Source organism: Nyctereutes procyonoides, unplaced genomic scaffold (assembly GCF_905146905.1).
Source record: "Nyctereutes procyonoides isolate TBG_1078 unplaced genomic scaffold, NYPRO_anot_genome, whole genome shotgun sequence".
Taxonomy (NCBI): domain Eukaryota; kingdom Metazoa; phylum Chordata; class Mammalia; order Carnivora; family Canidae; genus Nyctereutes; species Nyctereutes procyonoides.
Window position 1 is genome coordinate 24,051,018 of NW_026575024.1, and position 21,114 is coordinate 24,072,131.

Below are 21,114 nucleotides of genomic sequence, written 5' to 3' on the forward strand. Positions count from 1 at the left end.
GTCACACAGAGAGAGAGAGAGAGAGAGAGAGAGAGAGAGGCAGAGACACAGGCAGAGGGAGAAGCAGGCTCCATGCACCGGGAGCCCGATGTGGGATTCGATCCCGGGTCTCCAGGATCGCGCCCTGGGCCAAAGGCAGGCGCTAAACCACTGCGCCACCCAGGGATCCCCCCGAGAATAATGTAGTTGATATCTAAAATTTAACCTGTTCCTCCTTACATATTCACTTTCTGAATTACAGGTGCAGTTTCTCTTATGTGTTGGAATGTTCCTTTCCCTCGGTTATTCTTCCTTGAAAAAGGATAGGGGTGTATAGGTCTGGTACTTACCAAATAAACAAGATAGATAGGTACCTCACTGGCTGCTTGCTGGCTCTATAAGTTGTCCTTTCCTTTCAGGTGTTAAGCTAAAGAACTAATCGGTGATAGTTTTGGAATACTTTTTGTGTCTAGCAGTCATTTATGTGCCTCCTATTTGATTGAGGGGACAGGAGCGGGGGGGGGGGATCCCTTTCTGTAGCCTGGGTAATTTGACTTCAGAAAGGAGAATTTGTTTTTGATAATTTGAAGCCTAAGCTACAAATACCTGTGGTTCCTGAATATAATGCTCCTAAGGCTTTTGGTTGGTCAAGTCTTCCTGTGTCTGTCTTCAAATTCCAAGATGTGTATGTACTACTTTGTATGTTATAGAACCTGAAATAGAGAGGGGAAGCCATGGGCATGTAATAGTGCTAATAACTATTCTAAATGGGTCTGTCATGCTAGAGTGTAGGTATCACCTCTGCCATTGCTTACTCTGGAGAGCTGTTTTATTTTTTAATTTTTTTGAGAGATTTATTTATTTGAGTGGGGATGGGGTGGGTACCATGCATGTGCACAGGGAGTAGGGAGGGGCAGAGGGAGAGGGATGGAGAGAATCATAGCAGACTGGACTGAGTGTGGAGCAGATACAGGGTTGTTCGATTTCACGACCTTGAGATCAGTACCGGAACTGAAACCAAGAGTGGAATGCCCAACTGACTGAGCCACCCAGATGCTCCTGGAGAAAGATGTTTTACAGCAGGTAGCTGGAGGGATGGAGCCACGCATATAGGGGTCAGTTAAAAATCTGTTACCTTCCTGCCTGGCTTTTCTGTTGGATTTCAAGCCCCATTCCTGCCTTGGGCATTAAAGTAATTTTTGGGTCCAACAATTCTTTGAGCTGCGCAGTCCTAATTTCCAGTGTTGTTAATAACTTTGACGCTTATTGCTTCCTTAAGTATAACAATGAAAATACCATTGAAAAATTAGGGTGGAGGCAATGATAGAGATGAACCAGGTATTCTTAGGTAGCCTCCATTTTAACTTCCAGCTTAGATTAACTTTTTGAAAGGAGGGAGATGAGAATAGTGTGGACAACAGCCACTAGTGGAAGAAGAAAGAGTTAGAGACCTTGCACCAAATGATTTCCAGTTCCTCAGGGAAGTATGATTAACATTGAAGTCAAATAGCCAAGGATTAAAATAGTTATAGTGTCCTTAGATCTGGAAAATGTTAGCTCATCACTTTCTAAATGATAATAACATAGAAGCTAAGAAGGGTTTAAGGGACTCCAAGATCATAGAAAGGACATAGAAAAGGGACTCCGAGGACATAAAAAAAAACCAAGATGGAATACAGGGTGGTATAGTTCACTTTTAGATTCTATATAGTTATGTTTTGTTTGATTTTCTCACAATAATATGGTTTGTATTACATAACAAATTTAAAGAAACAATCAAATTTTCTAATAAGCAACAGAAGAAAAAGCTCTCATTTCTCCGTCACTTTTTCGAGCAAATTCTTTTTTTTTAAAAGTCTTTTCTTTTTTAAAAGATTTTATTTATTCATGAGAAACACAGAGAGAGAGAGAGAGAGAGGCAGAGACACAGGCAGAGGGAGAAGCAGGCTCCATGCAGGGAGCCTGACATGGGACTCGATCCTGGGTCTCGATCCTGGGTCTCCAGGATCAGGCTCTGGGTTGAAGGCAGCGCTAAACTGCTGAGCCACCTGGGCTGCCCTCTTTGAGCAAATTCTTAAGCCACATTCCCCACCTGACTCAGTTTCCTCATATACGGTAAATTAAATAATGTATGAAAAGTGTGGTTTTTAAACTTTGGTTGCATATTAAAGTCAGCTGGCCACTGTTTCAATGCCCAAAACTTAGGCCACAGTACATAGTATATGACTCAGGGATTATTTTTTAAATTTTCCCAAATATTTTTTTAAATTTCCCAAATAGGGGATCCCTGGGTGGCTCAGCGGTTTAGCGCCTGCCTTCGGCCCAGGGTGTGATCCTGGAGTCCCGGGATCGAGTCCCACATCTGGCTCCCTACATGGAGCCTGCTTCTCCCTCTGCCTGTGTCTCTGCTTCTCTCTCTCTCTCTCTCTCTCTGTCTCTCATGAATAAATAAAAAAAATCTTTAAAAAAATTTTCCCAAATGTATAGCCAAAATTGAGAGTTACTGCAGTTCTTTCAAGGCATATACTCATTTGATCTCAGATATTCTGACTTTAGTCATTTTGGAGTATTTGGCGTGAGAATTGACCTGAAATAAACTATATTACTTGGTTTTGGTATTTCTGCTAATTGTTCATTGTCTGGGAATCACCCTGGTAAAAAGAGAATTTAGTATATGGTGGAAGAGGCGCTGAACTTGAGGTTAAAAGACCAGACCACATGGGACTGGATCCCGGGACCCTTAGATCATGACCTAAGACCTGAGCTGAAGGCAGACGCTTAATCAACTAAGCCACCCAGGATTTATTTATACCCTCCCAGGATTTATTTATACCCTCCTCCCCAGCTTTTTAATATGAAAAATTTCAAACACATAGAAAAAACACAGTGATAATAATTTGCTATATCTGCATCATGTCTGTCTAGCTACCTGTCTTTGCTGAATACTTTGAAAATAAGTTGCAGACATTATGACACTTTATCCCTAAATACTTTCCCATGAATCTCCTAAGAATAAGGACATTTTCTACACAATCACAAATAATATTACCACACTCAAGAACTTCTGTTTTAAGATTTTATTTATTTATTTGATAGAGAGAGTGAGCATGAGGGTGGGATGGGCAGAGGGAGGGAGGGAGGGAGAGAGAGAGAGAAGCTCCCTGCTGAGCTCAGAGCCTGAGGTGGGGCTCAGTCTCAGGACCTTGAGATCATGACCTGAATGGAAGTCAGATGCTTAACCACCTGAGCCACACAAACACTGCTGTTTGTTTTTGAAATTTATTTATTAGTGAGTGCACACAAGCACATATGCATGTGAGGGGAGGGGCAGAGGGAAAGAATCTCAAGCTGACTCCTCGCCAAGGAGGGAGCCCAACAAGGGGAGTTTGACAGGGGTCTTAGTCTTAAGACCCTGAGATCATGATCTGAGCCAAAACCCGAGAGTTGGAGGCTCAACTGACTAAGCCACCTAGGCACTCACACCCAAGAACATTTTTCAGAATGCCCTAAAATCTTCTGTAACTTCACATCCAGTTTTCCCCACTGTCTAAAAAACATTTTCTGGCTGTTTTCTTCAAGGTGTGTGTAGGTAACATTCATGCATTGGATTTGGTGGTTATATTTCTGAAGTCTTTTGATTGAGAATTGTTTCTCCCTATTTTTGGGTTTTGAAGAGACCAGATCACTTTTGTTGTAGCAAATCCCACATTCTACATCTGATTATTTCTTCATGCATGTAATAGAATACTTCGTCATGTAATTGTACTCATTGCTCTATCTCCTGAGTTTCCTATAAAGGAGAAATTAAGTTTAAAGATATGTTTAGATCTAGGTTAGGCATTTTGAGTGATAATACATTGTAGATGATGACTGGTACTTAAGGTTACATCACATCAGGAGGCATAAATAAAAGGTCTTACTCTCCAGGGTGCTTGGGTGATGCAGTCAGTTAAGTACCTGCCTTTGGCTCAGGTCATGATCCTGGGGTCTTGGGCTCCCTGCTCAGTGGAGAGCCTGCTTCTTCCTCTCTGTCTCCCTCTGCCTGCTGTTCCCCCTGCTTGTGCTCTCTCTCTTTGAAATAAATAAATAAAATCTTAAAAAATATATATTACTCTGTTACTGAGTTTGATCACCAGGTTAAGCTGGTGACTGTCATATCTTTCCATTGTAAAGATAACTTGTTTTCTCTTTGCAATTAGGAAGTAATCTGTGAAATAATCCTTTAGTACCGTGGGAATCTTGTCTTCCAGCAATTTTCACCACATGATTTTTAGCACCCCTTGATCATCCTTGCCTGAATCACTTATTTCATTGGAGGTTGCACAATGGTGATTTTAAAATTCATTCCTTCTGCACTTATTAGCTAGCATTCTAATTACCCTCTTTACCAAAGATGAACCCTTAAAAGAAGTAAATTGCTTGCTTCATTCTTTTTCTTTATCAGTCTTCAGAGTAAGGAGTTGATGTCATAGTTACCCCTAATGGTGAATTCCTGAGCAATATTTTTACTCTCTGAACTAGTATTATGTATTTATGGATTCTTATTTATTCATGATATTATAATGAATTTTAGCCATTGTTCATTTCAATACTAAAATTGTCTCAAATTTGCTAGTAGAGGGATCCCTGGGTGGCTCAGCGGTTTAGCGCCTGCCTTTGGCCCAGGGCGCGATCCTGGAGACCCAGGATCGAATCCCACGTCGGGCTCCTGGTGCATGGATCCTGCTTCTCCCTCTGCCTGTGTCTCTGCCTCTCTCTCTCTCTCTCTCTCTCTCTCTCTCTGTGACTATCATAAATAAATAAAAATTAAAAAAAAAACAAATTTGCTAGTAGAAACCCCTTAAAACTGGCACCTAGGTCCTTGTGACATCTCCCTATTGGTCTGAGTGCTTCCTTGCCTTCTGGTACAACATGATTTCTAAAATTTTACCTTGAAGATAATAATTTTTATTTTTTTGTATTTCCTTCTAGAGTATTTTATTTTAATACTAACATATATAAAACACTTTTTCCTTTTCTACAAAAAGTAGCATACTGTAGTGAATGTTTTACTCCTTGTTTTTTCTCTCAACAATGTATCTTGGGGAGTATCTCATATCAGTGCATAGAGAGCATCCTTATTCTTGCTGCATTTCCTTTTTATTAGATGTTCTATAATGTAATCATTCTCTGTTGATGGACATTTGGATCATTTCCTATCTTGCTGTTGCAAACAATGCTTTAGGGAATAACCTTGTATATATGTCATCTAGTGTGGGAACAGGTGTATCTGTAGGATTGGATCACTAAACTGAAGTGAGATTGTTGTGTTAATGTAATTTTGATAGATAATACCTAATTGCTGTTGTTAGACTATTACTTGCAATGAATGAGAATGTCTGGTTTCCCATAAACTTGCCAAGAGAGTGCATTATTAAATTTTTGAATTTTTTGCTAATCTGATGAATGAAGAAAATTTTTTCTTCTTATATGTAAGGATGAATATTTTTTCATATGTTTAAAGTTCATTTGTATTTCCTTTTCAGTGATTTTATGATCATACTCTGTGTCCATTTTTGGACATAATACTTTGTCCAAATTGCTCTTCTCTTTATATATCTATATATGTGCACATACATATATACAGAAACGTATGTTTTTTTCTTTCTTTTTTTTTTGCCTATGTTTTTTCTATAGTATGTTTATATATTGGAGATTTGCTCTTTCATCAGTGATATGATTGCCAGTATTTTTTCTTACTTTGTCATTTTGTTGTTTGTTAGGGGTTTGTTTTGCTTTACTTATGGTGTTTTTTGCTTTGCAGAATTCTTTGATTTTTTTATGTATTCAAATCCACCAGTTTTATTTTAATGGCGTTGTATTTAGAGTCATGGTTAGAAAATCCCTATCCACTCCAAAGTTATAAATATTTCTTCTGTACTTCTAATACTTGTAGGGTTTCATTTGTTACATTGAAGTTTTGGGTCCATTTGGAGTTCTCTTGATATGAGTTATAGCTCTAATTTCTTTTTTTCCCTACATGGCTACTTACACCCATTTAGTGAAAAATTAATTTTTCCCACCTTCATGAGATTCTAAAATTCCATATCCATTTTGATCAGTTTGTCCCTGAGTTTTGAATCCATAGTCTTTGAAATGCTTGTTGAATAGTGGTTTAATTTCAGAAAAAAAGATATATTTTGTAGACTTAATGAAAATTATGTTTTAACATCATCTGAAGATGTCTAAGTTGACTTGGCAACTTGTGATACTTGCATTGACTTCTGTTACAAAGATGTCACCTCTGTAATTTTTAATTTCTGTGTAATACTGAAACTTTATTTTCTCTCTCTCTCTTTTTTAGAATTTTTATTTGGCTGCTGCCTTGAAATACTGGCCCTAAAAATGCCAGCTTGTTTGGACTTAGAAGATGACCTGGATAAATGATAAAAATTAAAGACATTTTGGTAAGTGAAATATTATGTAAAAGAGTAGTTAAGGCTCAACTTAATTCCTTGCAACAGAATTACTCTACCAAAGTCACATAGCAAATAAAAAAACTGTTTCCTTCATCATCTGGCATATTGTCAAAGGAGAAGGTGGTCTTTGGGATGCCTGGGTGGCTCAGCGGTTAAGCGTCTGCCTTCGGCTCAGGGCATGATCCTGGAGTCCCGAGATTGAGTCCCACATCAGGCTCCCTGCATGGAGCCTGCTTCTCCCTCTGCCTGTCTCTGCCTCTCTCTGTGTGTCTCTCATGAATAAATAAATAAAATCTTAAAAAAAAAAAAAAGAGAAGATGGTCCTTCAGCCAGTTATGGGAGGCATCAGCATGTTTAATGAAACCCAAAATTCACTAAGTTGAGTGCTTTCTGTTCCTCTGGGGTTGAAACCTTGATTTCTTTTTCTTTATCTTAGAGAGTCTACAGGCCTCTCAGGAAGCACATCATAACATTTTTTTTTTAAGATTTATTTATTTATGAGAGACAGCATAAGTGGGAAAGGCAGAGAGAGAGAGAGAGAATCTCAAGCAGACTCCACACTGAGTGAGGAGCCCAAAGTAGAGCTCAGTCTCATGACCCTGAGATCATGACCTGAAGTGAAATCAGGAGTTGGACACTGAACTGACTGAGCCACCCAGGTGCCCTGGCACATCATAATGATTAAATGCATTTTAAATATCTGGTCTCTGCCAGCACTATACCAAACCCTGCATAATTCACCCAGACCTAATGTTGGACTAGTCAATCATATAAGTCATAGAAATTGAAAACTGAAAAAAAAGAAAGAAAGCAAGAAAGAAAGACAGCAAGAAAGAAAGAAATTGAAAACTGATGGTTGAGTCTTATGCAACTACAGCATGTTTCATTTAGCCTGCAGTATTTTCCAAAAATGTAAAACTATTTTAAAATCTGGAGATATTCACTGAATATATGGATTTTAGTCTTTTCTTAAAATTTAGAACATCTACTAGTGCTGGGCCTGTACAACCCCTCCCATCTTTCCAAAAAGAAAGTAATAGGCTAGAGCAGAGTAGTGACTGCTTAACATGGATGGGTTTGTGAGTTTCCTGTTGCCCAGATCATTTATACAGTATGTGCAAATGCATTTAATATCCAGTGTACTTCTCTTATTTTATTTGCCCGACCCCTGTGAGTATGGGAATTTGTGATTTCAACATAGGGCCTTGTCTTTTGTTTAAATGGCAGCCAAGTTGATAATCTGAATAACCTGTGACAGTCTTTTACTCATTATTCAGCTACCTACACCAATCCTTTATCTTCAGATCTAAATGTAAATCTGGTGCATATTAGCAGTTATATGTATAATATATCTGATATATAAATTCATGTACTTAAACATAACAAGTTATAAATAATATAAATTTATATATTTACAAATACACATGTTTACGTATATTTATTTTTAATCCTATGATTTGGAAGGTGTTCATAAGTAAGCTTCTAAGCCATCCTGATGTCTGGTGGAGTTTTACCTCGGAGCAGTAGTTTGTTGCTGGTATGCTTGCTTTTTTCTTTTCTTTTAAAAACATTTTTATTATGAACAATTTCAAACATTTTAAAAAATTATACTATAAACAATAGTATAATGAACACCTATATACCCATCACCTATATTTAACCTTTATTAACATTTTGCCATTGTCGGTTAAATGTCTGAGTCTAGATTTCAGCTCAAGTCATGATCTCAGGGTTATGATATCCAGCCCCTACGTCAGGCTCTGTGCTCAGCAGGGCATCTGCTTGAGATTCTCTCTCTTTCTCCCTTTGCCCTTCCCCCTACTCTCTCTCTCTCTAAGTCAATCAATCTTTTTAAAAAATTAGCAGTGATTCCCGCCTGGGTGGCTCATTGGTTAAGCATCTGCCTTCAGCTCAGGACCCTGGGATCAAGTTCTGAATCAGGCTCTCCACAGGGAGCCTACTTCTTCATCTGCATCAGGCCCCCACAGGGAGCCTACTTCTCTGCCTCTCTCTCTTTGTGTCTCTCTTGAATAAATAAATTAAAAAATAAAAATTAGCCTTCATGGCATGATTGATGTCACCTTTTTGGAAGACTATGAAAATCCAAGGTTTTTAGTTGGCCTCCTTCTTTCCAGTTAAACATTCTTTTAGAAAACATATCTTAAATTTAAAATCCTTCTTGCAGTCATCCCAACTATGGAATAGCTCCAGTATTTTAGGCAGTCTCAGCAGTTATCAGCATTTTCCTAATGAACAGCAGCTTTTAAGCCCTAAAAGCTTTCTTAGTCTTGTTTATTTACCTCTAAAGTTCTTTAAATCTGTGAAGTACAGATGTTAGTTGACTAAAGGCAACAGTATTTATGAGGGATTTCTTGAACGCTATTGTTTTTTAACCACCCAAATCACACTATTCCTTTGTAATAATCACAGTACTAGAAAATGATATACTTGCCAAACTGTAAGGTACTCTGTTCGAAGGATTGGGTTTTGTTTTTCATACTTAAAACAGAGGAATGTTTTTTCCCCCTAAGATTTTAGCTTAAATTGGTTTTGGGAAAGTCTTTATTCTTTTTTTTTTTTTAAATTTATTATTTTTTTTTATTTTATTTATTTATGATAGGCACACAGTGAGAGAGAGAGAGAGGCAGAGACATAGGCAGATGGAGAAGCAGGCTCCATGCACTGGGAGCCTGACGTGGGATTCGATCCTGGGTCTCCAGGATCGTGCCCTGGGCCAAAGGCAGGCGCCAAACCGCTGTGCCACCCAGGGATCCCGAAAGTCTTTATTCTTAAGAAGTTTAAGTGACTTTTAAAATAGAAAAAGAAAAAAAGTTAAACAGTTTTTAAAAGTTGATACATTTTTTCCGTTTGTGCTGGTAATATAACCATGTTACAGCATATTTAGCTTTGCATATCTGCAGTGACTTCTAGTGTATTTGGAAAATAGGAAAAGAAAATTTACCAGTGATCTTACCAACCTAGAACAATCACTGCATTTTTGTGAATTTCTTTTCGGCTCTTTTTCCTTATCCATCTTTTAAAAAACACAAAGTTGTAATTATAGTTTATGTAAGGAATGTTTTTAAGTTAGAAGAGTTGTATGAGGTTCTTATGTTTCTTTTTTTTTTTTTAAGATTTATTTATTTATTCATTCAGAAAGAGAGCAAGAGAGAGGCAGAGGGAGAAGCAGGCCCCATGCTGGAAGCCCGATGTGGGACTCGATCCCGGGTCTCCAGGATTACACCCCAGGCTGCAGGATGCAGGAGGCGCTAAACTGCTGCGCCACTGGGGCTGCCCGGTTCTTATGTTTCCATGTTATTCTTAATATTCACTCACTTTTGGGTTAAGAATGTGATCTTCAGTCCCAAAGCTAATGAAGAAAATGGCCACATAATGTGATCTCTAGTACATGTACTCTTTGGTAGACGACGTAACTGAAAATAGCAGATAATGTGATTTTTCTAGATCTAAAAATTTATTTATTCATGAGAGACACTTTGGGGGGGGGGGCAGAGACACAGGCAGAGTGAGAAGCAGGCTGCATGCAGGGAGCCTGACAGGGGACTCGATCCTGGGTCTCCAGGATCAGGCCCTGGACTGAAGGCGGCACCAAACTGCTGAGCCACCGGGGCTGCCCAGATCTAAAAGTTTAAAAGTAATTTAGTTATGTCCTGGACAAAGTTCTTTCCCTCCAGAAACATGTGTTAACCATTTCTTTTCCTTTCCTAAAAGTATTTAAAAACATTTTTTGTTTGTTTTTTTCCTGAATTATTATTTTTAGCCATATAACTACTAATAACCCTTTAAACGTTGTTTTTTTTTTTTTTTTAAGATTTTATCTATTTATTCACGATAGAGAGAAATAGAGAGGCAGAGACACAGGCAGAGGGAGAAGCAGGCTCCACATCAGGAGCCTGATGCGGGACTCGATCCCAGGACCCCAGGATCGCACCCTGGGCCAAAGGCAGGCGCCAAACCGCTGAGCCACCCAGGGATCCCCTAAACATTGTTTTAAAGGGTCCTCAAGACTTTAGGATTTTAAGTAGTCCTCTGGATTTTTTTTTTTAATTGGGTCAAGTTGTGCTTTTCAGATTAGAGAAAGAGAAAGGCTCTAAAAACATTGGCTCCTCTGAAACTTTTGTCGGGATAGAGTAACAAAGAGTCTCAGGGAGCCCCTTGCTCAGTGGGCCAAAGACTTATATAAATTATTCTCCAAATATAACTTGTTTTATTTTCTTGTGATCTCTGTTCCCTCCTCCCCATATTATAGGCTTACCCAAAAGTAGCCTATGACATAATAGACATAGAAATTATAATAAAAGGAACTTTACTTAAAACTGGCAAAGTTTTATTTCAAGTATTTTTCAAAAATTATTTATTTGAGAGAAAGAGAGAGAGAGAGAGAGTGAGAAGGAGGGGAAGAGGGAGAGGGAGAAAAGCAGATTCCACCCTGACTAGAGTCTAATGTGGGACTTGATCCCATGACCCCGAGATCATGACCTGAGTTGAAATCAGGAGTCCGACGCTCAACCAACTGAGCCACCCAGGTGCTGCCCCTATTTTAAATATTTTTAAGAACTAGTTATTAGGGGCACCTGGGTGACTCAGTTGGTTAATAAGCATCTGCCTTTGACTCCGGTCATGATCCCAGAGTCCTGGCATCAAGCCCCACATTGGGCTCCCTGCTCAGCGGAGACTCTGCTTCTGCCTCTCCTGCCTGCCATTCCCCCTGCTTGTACTCTCTTTCTCTCTCTCTCTCAAATAAAGTCTTTTTAAAAAAACTAATTATTACAGAATATCTTAATTAGTTTATCCTCTTTGTAATTTCTCAATTTTTATTATCTGGCAAATAAATTATAGTTTTCACAGAACAGTGGGTTATACATTGTTGATTTTATAATTATGCACTTATAATACCTTTTTAATTTTCTTTTTTCAAAGGTTTTCTTATTCTCCATTTGGCATATGCTACTGGAATAATATTCACCATGGTTTTGGATGACCTTCCAAACTTAGAAGACATCTATACTTCCTTGTGTTCATCAACAATGGAAGACTCAGAGATGGATTTTGATTCTGGACTAGAAGATGATGACGCAAAAAGTGAGAATATTTTGGAGGTTTCCACAATCTTTGTGGCCTTCAAAGGAAATATAGATGATAAAGACTTCAAATGGAAATTGGACGCAATATTGGAGAATGTGCCCAATTTGTTACACATGGGTAATTTGCTTTAATTATTTTCTTCTTGTTACTCTTTTTTTTAAAGTGTTTGCTCTTCTGTAATTTTCTTGAGTTTTACAAAGTAAAACTATACTGGATTGAAAGGCTGATTTTAAGTGCAGGATTAGAATTTTAGAATTTTTTTAATGAGGTATAGTTGACATAATATACATTATATTAGCTTCAGATATACAACATACCATTCCATATTTTTATATATTGTGAATGATCATCACAATAAGTCTAGTTAACATCTGTCACCATATATACTTATAATTTTGTTTTCTTGATTTTTTCAAAATTTTTTACTTAATTCAATTTGCCAATATATAGTATAATGCCCACAGTTTTCTTGTAATGAGAATTTTTGAGATAGACTCTCTTAGCAACTTGAAAATATGCAATAAAGTATTACTAATCATAGTCACTATGCTGTACATTACATCCCTATGACAATAACTGGAACTCTGTACCTTTTGACCCCCTTTACCCATTTCACCCACTCCCCACCCCTCATTTTAACCTCTGTCAACTACCATTATGTTCCCTATATCTATGAACTTGGTGTTTTTGGTTTTGTTTCGTTTTGTATTTCAAGATTCCACATGTCAGTGAGATCTTACTGTATTTGTCTGCTTATTTCACTTACCATAATGCCCTGAGGGTTCATCCATATTTGTTGTAAATGGCAAAATTCTTATTTATAGCTGAATAATACTCCATTAGATACATAGATATATATGTGAGATTGATATATATATATATCATATATACGTATGTGAGATTTATATATATATCAATATATATATAATATATATATAATGGGTATATATATTTTCTCACATTTTCTTACATTTTCTTTGTTCATTCATCTATCCACAGACATTTAGGTTGTTTCTGTATCTGCTTTTATAAATAATGCTGCAGTGAACATGAAGGGTCTAGATATCTTTTTGAGTTATTGGTTTTGTTTTCTTCAAGTAAATACTCAAAAGTAGAATTGCTGGATCATATGTTTTATTTTTAATTTTTTTGAGGAAACTCCATACTGTTTTCCACAAACTGGCCGCACCAGTTTACATTCTTACTAACACTATGCGAAGGTTCCTCTTTTCTCTGCATCCTTGCCAACACTTTTTTTTTTTTGGTCGTTAATAACCATTCTAACAGATATGAGATGATACCTCATTGTGGTTTTGATTTGCATTTCCATAATGATTAGTGACGTTGATCACCTTTCATGTACCTGTTGGTCATATACATGTAGTCTTTGGAAAAAAGTCTATTCAGATCTTCTGCCCAATTTTTAATTGGATTGTTTGGATTTTTGCTAGCAAGTTGTCTCATTTCTTTATATATTTTGGATATTAATTCCTTTTTTTTTTTAATTTTTATTTATTTATGATAGTCACACACAGAGAGAGAGGCAGAGACACAGGCAGAGGGAGAAGCAGGCTCCATGCACCGGGAGCCCAACGTGGGATTCGATCCCGGATCTCCAGGATCGCGCCCTGGGCCAAAGGCAGGCGCTAAATCGCTGTGCCACCCAGGGATCCCTGGATATTAATTCCTTATCAGATGCATGATTTGCAAATATTTTCTCCCATTTAGTAGATTGCCTTTTCATTTTCTTGATGGTTTCCTTTGCTCTGCAGAAGCTTTTTAGTTTGATGTGGTTCCACTTGTTAGATTCTGTTTCTTTTGCTTTTAGTGTCACATTTTAAAAAAATTGCCAAGACCAATGTTAAGGAGCTTACCACCTATGTTTTCTTCTAGTTTTATGGTTTCAGGTCTTACATCAAGTCTTTAATCTATTTTGAGTTAACTTTTGTGTATGGTATAAGATAGTGATCCAGTTTCATTCCTTTGCATGTGGCTGTCTAGTTTCCCCAGCATCATTTATTGAAGAGACTGTCCTTTGCATATTCTTGGCTTCTTTGTCATAAATTAATCAACCGTATATGTGTGGGTTTATTTCTGGGCTTTCTATTTTGTTTCATTAATCTGTGTGGTTTTTTTTTATGCCAATACCGTACTGTTATTATTACTATAGCTATGTAATATAGCTTGAAATCAGAGAGGTAGAATTTGTTTTTAAATAAAAATGCTGTTGTATTTCTTTTAACTACATGGAGAAACTGAACATGATAAGGTATTGCTTAACATAGTAATCCTTAAATTATCTGCTCTAATGTATACGAGTTAATTCTTAAGACCCATGTTTATTTATTGTTTTTAACACTCCAAACTTCAGTTTCCATTCCTTTCTTCAATACTGGAGCTTGAAGGCCCCTTAAAGCTTAAAAAAACTTTTATTTCATGGTTCTACTTAAACGTACATGAAATATGTTTTCTTAAGTTTTATTTATTTATTTTTAAGATTCTCTTTTATTTATTCATGAGAGACACAGGCAGAGGGAGAAGCAGACTCCCTGTGGGGAGCCTGATGCAGGATTTGATCCCGGGACCCCAGGATCATGACCTGAGCCAAAGGCAGACACTCAACCACTGAACCACCCAGGTGCCCCATTTTCTTAAATTTTAGATGAAAGGTTACCCAGCTGGCAGCTTGTTGTGTTATGGCTCTACTTTCGTTTTTTTATTTTTTTAATGTCTGAATTTCATTGCCGATGCTTTTAAAATTGAAATATTTTACATACAAATCCAGACTTTGGATTTAGCACTAAAAATGAAAGATCTATAAACATTGAACTTTCTTTTCCTGATGGTGCTCAGGAGCAGCTTCTATTTAGGGCAGGCCCTCATCTCACATTGCTCCTCTCTGGCTTCTTCATACATTTAGACTACATGTCTGGGTCTTGTGGGCATTTGTGTTTTTGAACCTTGGTTTAGATGTTCTGAATCATTTCTGGTTAGTACAGTTATCTACTCTCATCGACAAAAAAGCCTAGATTTTATTATTTTCTTTTTTAAAAAAAGATTTACTTATTTAATTTGTGAGAGAGGGAGCACGAAGGGTGAGGAGAGAGAGAATCTCAAGCCGACTTCACACCGAGCATGGAGCCCAAAGTGGGGCTCAATCTCAGCACCCTGAGAGCATGACCTGAGCTGAAACCAAGAGTTGGATGCTTAACTGACTGTGCCACCCAGGCACCGCTAGATTTTATTCTTCTATCACAAATCCTGATGTGATCAAGTAGTGATTAGATTTTTAGGCTTAGTGTTGTTTTTCTTTTCCTTTGAGATTTGATGTTAGGAGGGAAGCTGTCATTTTCTCAAGGGCTTTGTATGTGTGTTTTTTCTGTGTAAAGCATAGTATTAGGGAATGTTATGTGTTAAAGTTGCAGTTACTGCCATCATTGTCACCATAATTATGGTCAGAATATAAGAGCCTTTCCAGCTTAGAACAGCATACATGAAATTAAATATATATTATAGTTGTAATTTATCATATTACACAGGGAAAAGAGTGTCAGTGAGCATGAAATTGTTCATTGCTCTTAATTACTCACATTTTTTCTTGGTTTAAATTGCTGAATCAGGGGCTCTTGGCTGGCTCAGCTGGTAGAATTTGTGACCTTGACCTCCAGGTTGTGAGTTCAAGCACCACAGTGGGGCTTTAATTTTGCATTAAAAAATAAAATAAAAGATAGATAGCTGAATCAGTTTATTTGTGGCTTTCAAATAAATTACCAAACCCAGATTTATGATGTTATCACCATATATAAGATTGTATTCTTGGTCCAAAAGTATATTAAGTCAAATCTTCTCAGGTATGATAGAAGTTAAAATTTTTGATAAAATATAACCATTTTATAGACAAGGATTTTTTAATAACCATATCACAAATAGATAATACCATAAACAAATTTGATGTTTGTTTAAACTTTGTATAAAATTCTAGTACTCTTTAGATTGAGAAGAAGCCCTATAGCACCTAACACTCCATGGAATCAGGATCTCTAGCTTTCCTACTTTTTGCTATTCAGAGGCATAAGTGTCATGGAAAGTAAATTGACCTGAGAATCAGAGCTGGATGTTAATGCCATCTCTGATGCTGGTAGGTGACCACAAGATTCTAGGCAGATCACAGCCTCTCTTGACCTCAGTTTCCTCATCTGTAAAATAGACTTGAACTAATTATTGCCTAATCCCTTCTAAATTTCTGTGGTTGTATTACCTCACTGCTCTTAGCAAGTAGTTTCTTTTTTCCACATTAGAACAAGTGAACTCCATGTTTGGATAAGTTAACTTTCAAGGTATAGTGGTTTTGGAGCTAGAAGGGGCTTTAGGCAACATGTAGGTACTTTCCTCGGTCTGTAGGTAGATCTGATTTTGACAACACATATACCTGTATGACCCATTTCCTTTATATCGAAATGCGAACTGAATAGAGGATACCAAAGATTTAATTTAGCCAAGTTCATAACAAAAGGGAAAATTATGTTGTCTGGGTTGTTGAAAAAAATTTTTTTATCAGCTAACTGGGACTGGGATTTACTTTTCTATCTGTAAAACACAATTACAAACAACACTTAACCTCCTCTATTAACTTTTGTATATTCTTTCAAAAACATGTCCTGCACCTGGGTGGCTCAGTGGTTGAGGGTCGTCGACCTTTGGCTCACGTCATGACCCCAGGGTCCAGGGATCAAGTCCTGCATCAGGCTCCCGGGAGGGAGCCTGCTTCTTCCTCTGTCTATATCTCTGCCTCTCTCTCTGTGTGTGTTTCTCATGAATAAATAAATGAAATCTTAAAAAAAAAAAAAAAGTCCTAAAGTTTGCATTGACTTTTCATACTTGTTGAAATGTAATGTTTTCATATCCTCACTGAAGCTTTGTTATCAAATTACATTGTTTTTTTCCTTCAGTGTGCTTCAGTGAAAATTATACTCTTAAAGCAGGGAAAAAAAATTTAGATCAAAAAAGACTTAAACCCTTCTTAAATTGAAACATTTATAGGACATTGGAAGAAATGTTTTCTCCCTCTCTGTGACTGTCTTGCACAGAGATACTCATTAATATTTAAATATGAATATGAACTGGCATAATCTGCATCCCATTTTTTACAGAATTTCACTGAAATTTGAGACTACATGGTCTCATGATGCCAGTTCACATACATTTAACTGAGTCCAGAACTAGACCCTAGTCTATTCATTTAAACTTACCTCTCTTGCATTCCCTTCTCCATCTTACTGCTTTCCATGTATTCAGTGTGTGTGTCAGATCCTATTCTAGGGTTTGGACATATATTTTCTCATTTATTACTCAAAATCTCATGAAGTAGTTTTTACATGAAGAGGAAGGTAAGTTTCAGAAAACTTAAATAATTTGTTCATGGTCACCCAGGTGCTAAGTGGTAGAGCTGGGATTTGATTTGAAATCTACCTAATGCCAAAGACACCTCTCAAAGCTACTGCAAGCCAATGCTCTGCTTTGTTCTTTTGCTTTTGGTTTGTTTGTTTCATGTTTTCTGGTGGCTAAAAAATTACTAATATTTATTAATTCGCTTTCTTTCATGACCAAGAATCCAGCAAGCTAAAGGTACAGAAGGTGGAGCCCTGGAACAGTGTGCGTGTGACATTCAACATCCCCCGGGAAGCAGCGGAGCGGTTACGGATCCTGGCTCAGAGCAACAACCAGCAGCTTCGGGATCTGGGGATCCTCTCCGTTCAAATTGAAGGTGCCCATCTGGACCCAAATCATAACAAGAGTAGGATGTAGAATTTTCTGTGCTGCTTGTCTGTTCCTCTCGTGTTTCAGAATGCCAGGTAACTCATGTAACCTGTGCTTCACATTGCAGCACCATAGGATAAAGAGGAATTGAGGCTTTGTCTGGATTCTGATGCTTTAGCATCCACAGTCTCAGACTCCATTCCCTTGCCTGATTTTGTCTGTCAGTGTGTCAGATTTGGAATTTATTGGCACACTGACCAGGAACTGATTTGTCTTTTAAAGAATACCTAATTTCATTTGTTTCCTTCAACCAAATAAGCATTAGTATTTCTTTTCTTTATCTAACAGAGATTAGGAGGCCCTGAATAGTCCTTTTTGTAGCAGTATTCATTTTTCAAATATTTTGCCATAGTGGTCTTTTCAAAATGAAAATATGCTACACACACACACATACACGCAGCTTAAAATCCCTGCTATGGCTTGCTATTGTTCACAGAATAAGGACCAAACTTTATACCAAGACATCATGGCTTTGCGTGGTCTGATCTCCACCTTTCTCATCCATTCGTAACTCCTACAACTCTCTTCTCCTCTTTGCTGTCTGTTCAAGCCTCTTTAGCTGCAGCCGTTTGCATTTATGTTTTCTCTATGTCCCTTACCATGCCCCCTCCTCTTATTTAACACTTACTCAGCCTTCAAGTTTATCAGCTTAAATCATCTTGAAAATACATTTTCTGAACTCCTTGATGAAGTCAGTGTTCTCTATGTGCTCTCACAAAAGTCTGGTTTTTTTCCTTAGATCATTTATGTCACACTTTCATCAGAGCAATTATTTGATTATTGTTTTATTCTCCCCTAGATTGCAAGATCCAGTAGGGCAGAGGCTATGTCTGGTTTTGCTCACTATTGTAGCTCTGCTTGCCTGGAACATGTTAGGTTCCTTGGTAGACATATGTTGAATGAAAACAAGGGAAGTACACACATAATATAGCACCACTTTGCTTTAGCACTTGGCATACAATGATAAGAATAATATGGTCCTTGCTGTTACGAACTCAAAAGAAACTCCTGACCTTAGTTAGGGAGACAAACCTGTGAGAGATGTATAAGTACCAAGTATGGAGGAGCACAGAGGAGGTTAGAAATGATTATATATGTATTTTGAGAAATGGGGTAAACCCCATCATTTGATAAACAAGGAAATAGTGGTTTAAATAACAATCCATCTATTATGAAAAATATTGGATTATCTAAAAGGATCCAGAAAAGTAAAATTTATTCATAGCAATCTGTAGGATATTGGATGAACTTTGGGGAAGAGTGGGAGTAAGACAACTATTGCCTGCAATAAAACTAGATAGGCTGCTTATGTTTTATAGAACATATAAGTGGTTTCTTAAAAACTAAATGTTTTATAGTCTCTGTTACCTATTTATGTGAGTTAAAAGGGCTTTGAACCTTATGTGGTAGTGTTTCCTACTGGAGAAAGGAAACACCAGTTTCTTCTTTTAATCAGACCTACCTCCTATAAGTTCTTTTTAAAAGGATAAAATGCTGGCTCCTCTTTATTGTTAAAGCCGTAAATTAAAGCATAAGTACCATCAGGGATGTAAAATAGATAACATATATTTCAAGAAGTTATGAAATTCACAAATGGCAATGATTATCACATTACAGAAAAGAGTTCTTTAACTTTTTAGGAAGTACATTTGTGTTCCAGGTGATCTCCTTTTCTCCACACTCCCTCAGAATTCAGACAGGATCTAAAGTGGTGGCAGAAGCTTTGCTTTTTTAAAACTGGTAACAAGCTGATGCCTTTGTACGTTGTAAGAAGAGATGTTGCCACGCCATGGTGTCTGCTGCAGGGGTTCAGGGAGAGGTTATTCTCCCAACAGCCTATTTTCCATTGAAGAACACTCTCTGTACCCTTCCTTTTCTGAGTTTTAGCCAGGGAGTTGGGAAGACATCTTTTTTGAGGACATTTCGTGACCCCTTCATTCATGGTGATTTAAAGCAGAAGTCTGCAAACTTTTTCTGTAAAGGCCAGAGAATATTTTTGGCTTTGTGGAACCTAAGACCGCTGTCACACAATTCCAGTCTGGTTGTAGTACAAGACAGCCATAAGTAATATGTAAGTGAATGAACATGGATGTATTCCCAGCAACACTTTAATTATTACAGGCAGCAGGCTAGATTGAGCCCATAGGTTGTGGTTTGCTGACCCCTAATCAGCAAGTTTGGGAGCCTCATGTGTGTTTCTTTGATACCAGTTAGCTTATATGCAGTTGGCAATTAGGGGAATGATAGTAATATAATGTGGAAATTGTGTGTATTCATATAAACAAGACAAGGGAAGCTGGAATAGTGGAAATAGAAAGATGATTATCTAAAAGAAAAAAAAAACTCAGCTGCTGCATAGGTGGGAAGTCCTTTCAGCTCTATTTTAAGATAATTAATCTGAACTTACATTCAGATACCTTTCCCCAGAAGTGCATCCCCAGACTTAGCTAGTGACGTTTTACTTCCTCCTGGGCTTGCAGCCTCATTGGTTCAGGAGCTCTACTGCATCTGCATTATCTCAGCACCTGATTACGGCATCGACACTGTAAATGTTTCTGGATATGTTGCTTCCATCAGTTACTGTTTTTATTAGAGCTCTGGTTACAAAACCAATAGCGTTTTGAGGTTCCAGCAACACTTTTTCACCTAAGTTATTTTCAGCATGAGATTTGACAGAATGTGGGATTTTCCAGGAATGTATTTATCGTATAGAAAATGCCTGTAATTCTTTGCAAGGTTATAAGATGACAATTCATAATATATTTAATAAATAGCCAATGAGTGCTATTATGTATCAGACACTGTTCTGTGTCTTAAGGATATAATTAGGGTGGCCATATAATTTATCAAACAAAATGACACTTTTGAGAGTAAAAAGGGTGCTATTAATAATTGTCCCTGAACAATAGATAAAAGGGAACTAGGGCAGATTTATGGTTACCCTTGTACAGTGATGGTGGAGGCAGACAAGAAATCAAGTGAATGAGTAAGTCATTACTCATTCGGGGATATGGACTGAAGATATAACAAGATGTTCTGATAAGGGTGATCTATCCTTGGATAAGGCAGTTGGAGGTCTTTTGGGGCCTGTGATACTTAAGAGTACATGAAAATTGAGAAGTTGGCTTATGTGAAGAGAGCAGGAGAACTGTTAGAGACTGAGGGAACAACATGTGCAAAGACCTTAAAGTGAGAAGCAGCTTTGTGTGCCTAAGAAACTATAAAAATATGCCACTAAGGCTGAATCCTTATTTAAGTAGAAAATAGTGAGTTGAGGTTAGAGAGGCAAGGTCTACATCTGGACTGTTAATTGTGGTAGCCACCAGCCATCTATGGATTTTGAAGACTTAGCACTCCAAAAAAAAGAACATAAAATATATCATTAACTATTTGTATTAGTTATATGTTGAAATAATAATACATTGAATATACTGGGTAAATATATTACAGTTAATTTCACCTTTTTTTAACCTTTTTACTATGGTTTCTAGAAAATTTAAAATCATATGTGTGGCTCATATGTCCATTTCAAAAATAATACTCTTTCTGCTTAGAATGTTTTAGCAGTTTTGGTATATTAATAGTTCCTTCTCTTTATTGGAAACCCTCAAGATCTGTAGTCTCTTTTTTTCCTTTCATTCCTGACTCCCATAGGCAATTTAGAGTATCTTATAGTTCCTGGTGATTGGTCCCTTATTAGTAGAATGTTTGTGCCCTGTGACCAGTCTACCTGCCTGGTTGAAATACTTAATAC

At 37.4% G+C, this 21,114-nt stretch overlaps 1 protein-coding gene across 6 annotated transcripts in view; it reads left to right on the forward strand.

The window, feature by feature from the left end:
* NCOA6 (nuclear receptor coactivator 6) overlaps window positions 1-21,114 on the forward strand; it is an 85,829-nt gene that overhangs the window by 20,840 nt on the left and 43,875 nt on the right. For 5 of the 6 annotated variants that reach the window (XM_055345719.1, XM_055345744.1, XM_055345751.1 and 2 more), the window contains 4 exons: window positions 6,323-6,425; window positions 7,902-7,974; window positions 11,379-11,660; window positions 17,152-17,307. In XM_055345719.1, coding sequence (XP_055201694.1) covers window positions 11,426-11,660; window positions 17,152-17,307 — 391 coding nt within the window. In that variant the 5' untranslated portion in view covers window positions 6,323-6,425; window positions 7,902-7,974; window positions 11,379-11,425. The remainder of the gene's footprint in view (window positions 1-6,322; window positions 6,426-7,901; window positions 7,975-11,378; window positions 11,661-17,151; window positions 17,308-21,114) is intronic. The other variant, XM_055345736.1, reaches the window with a different exon arrangement.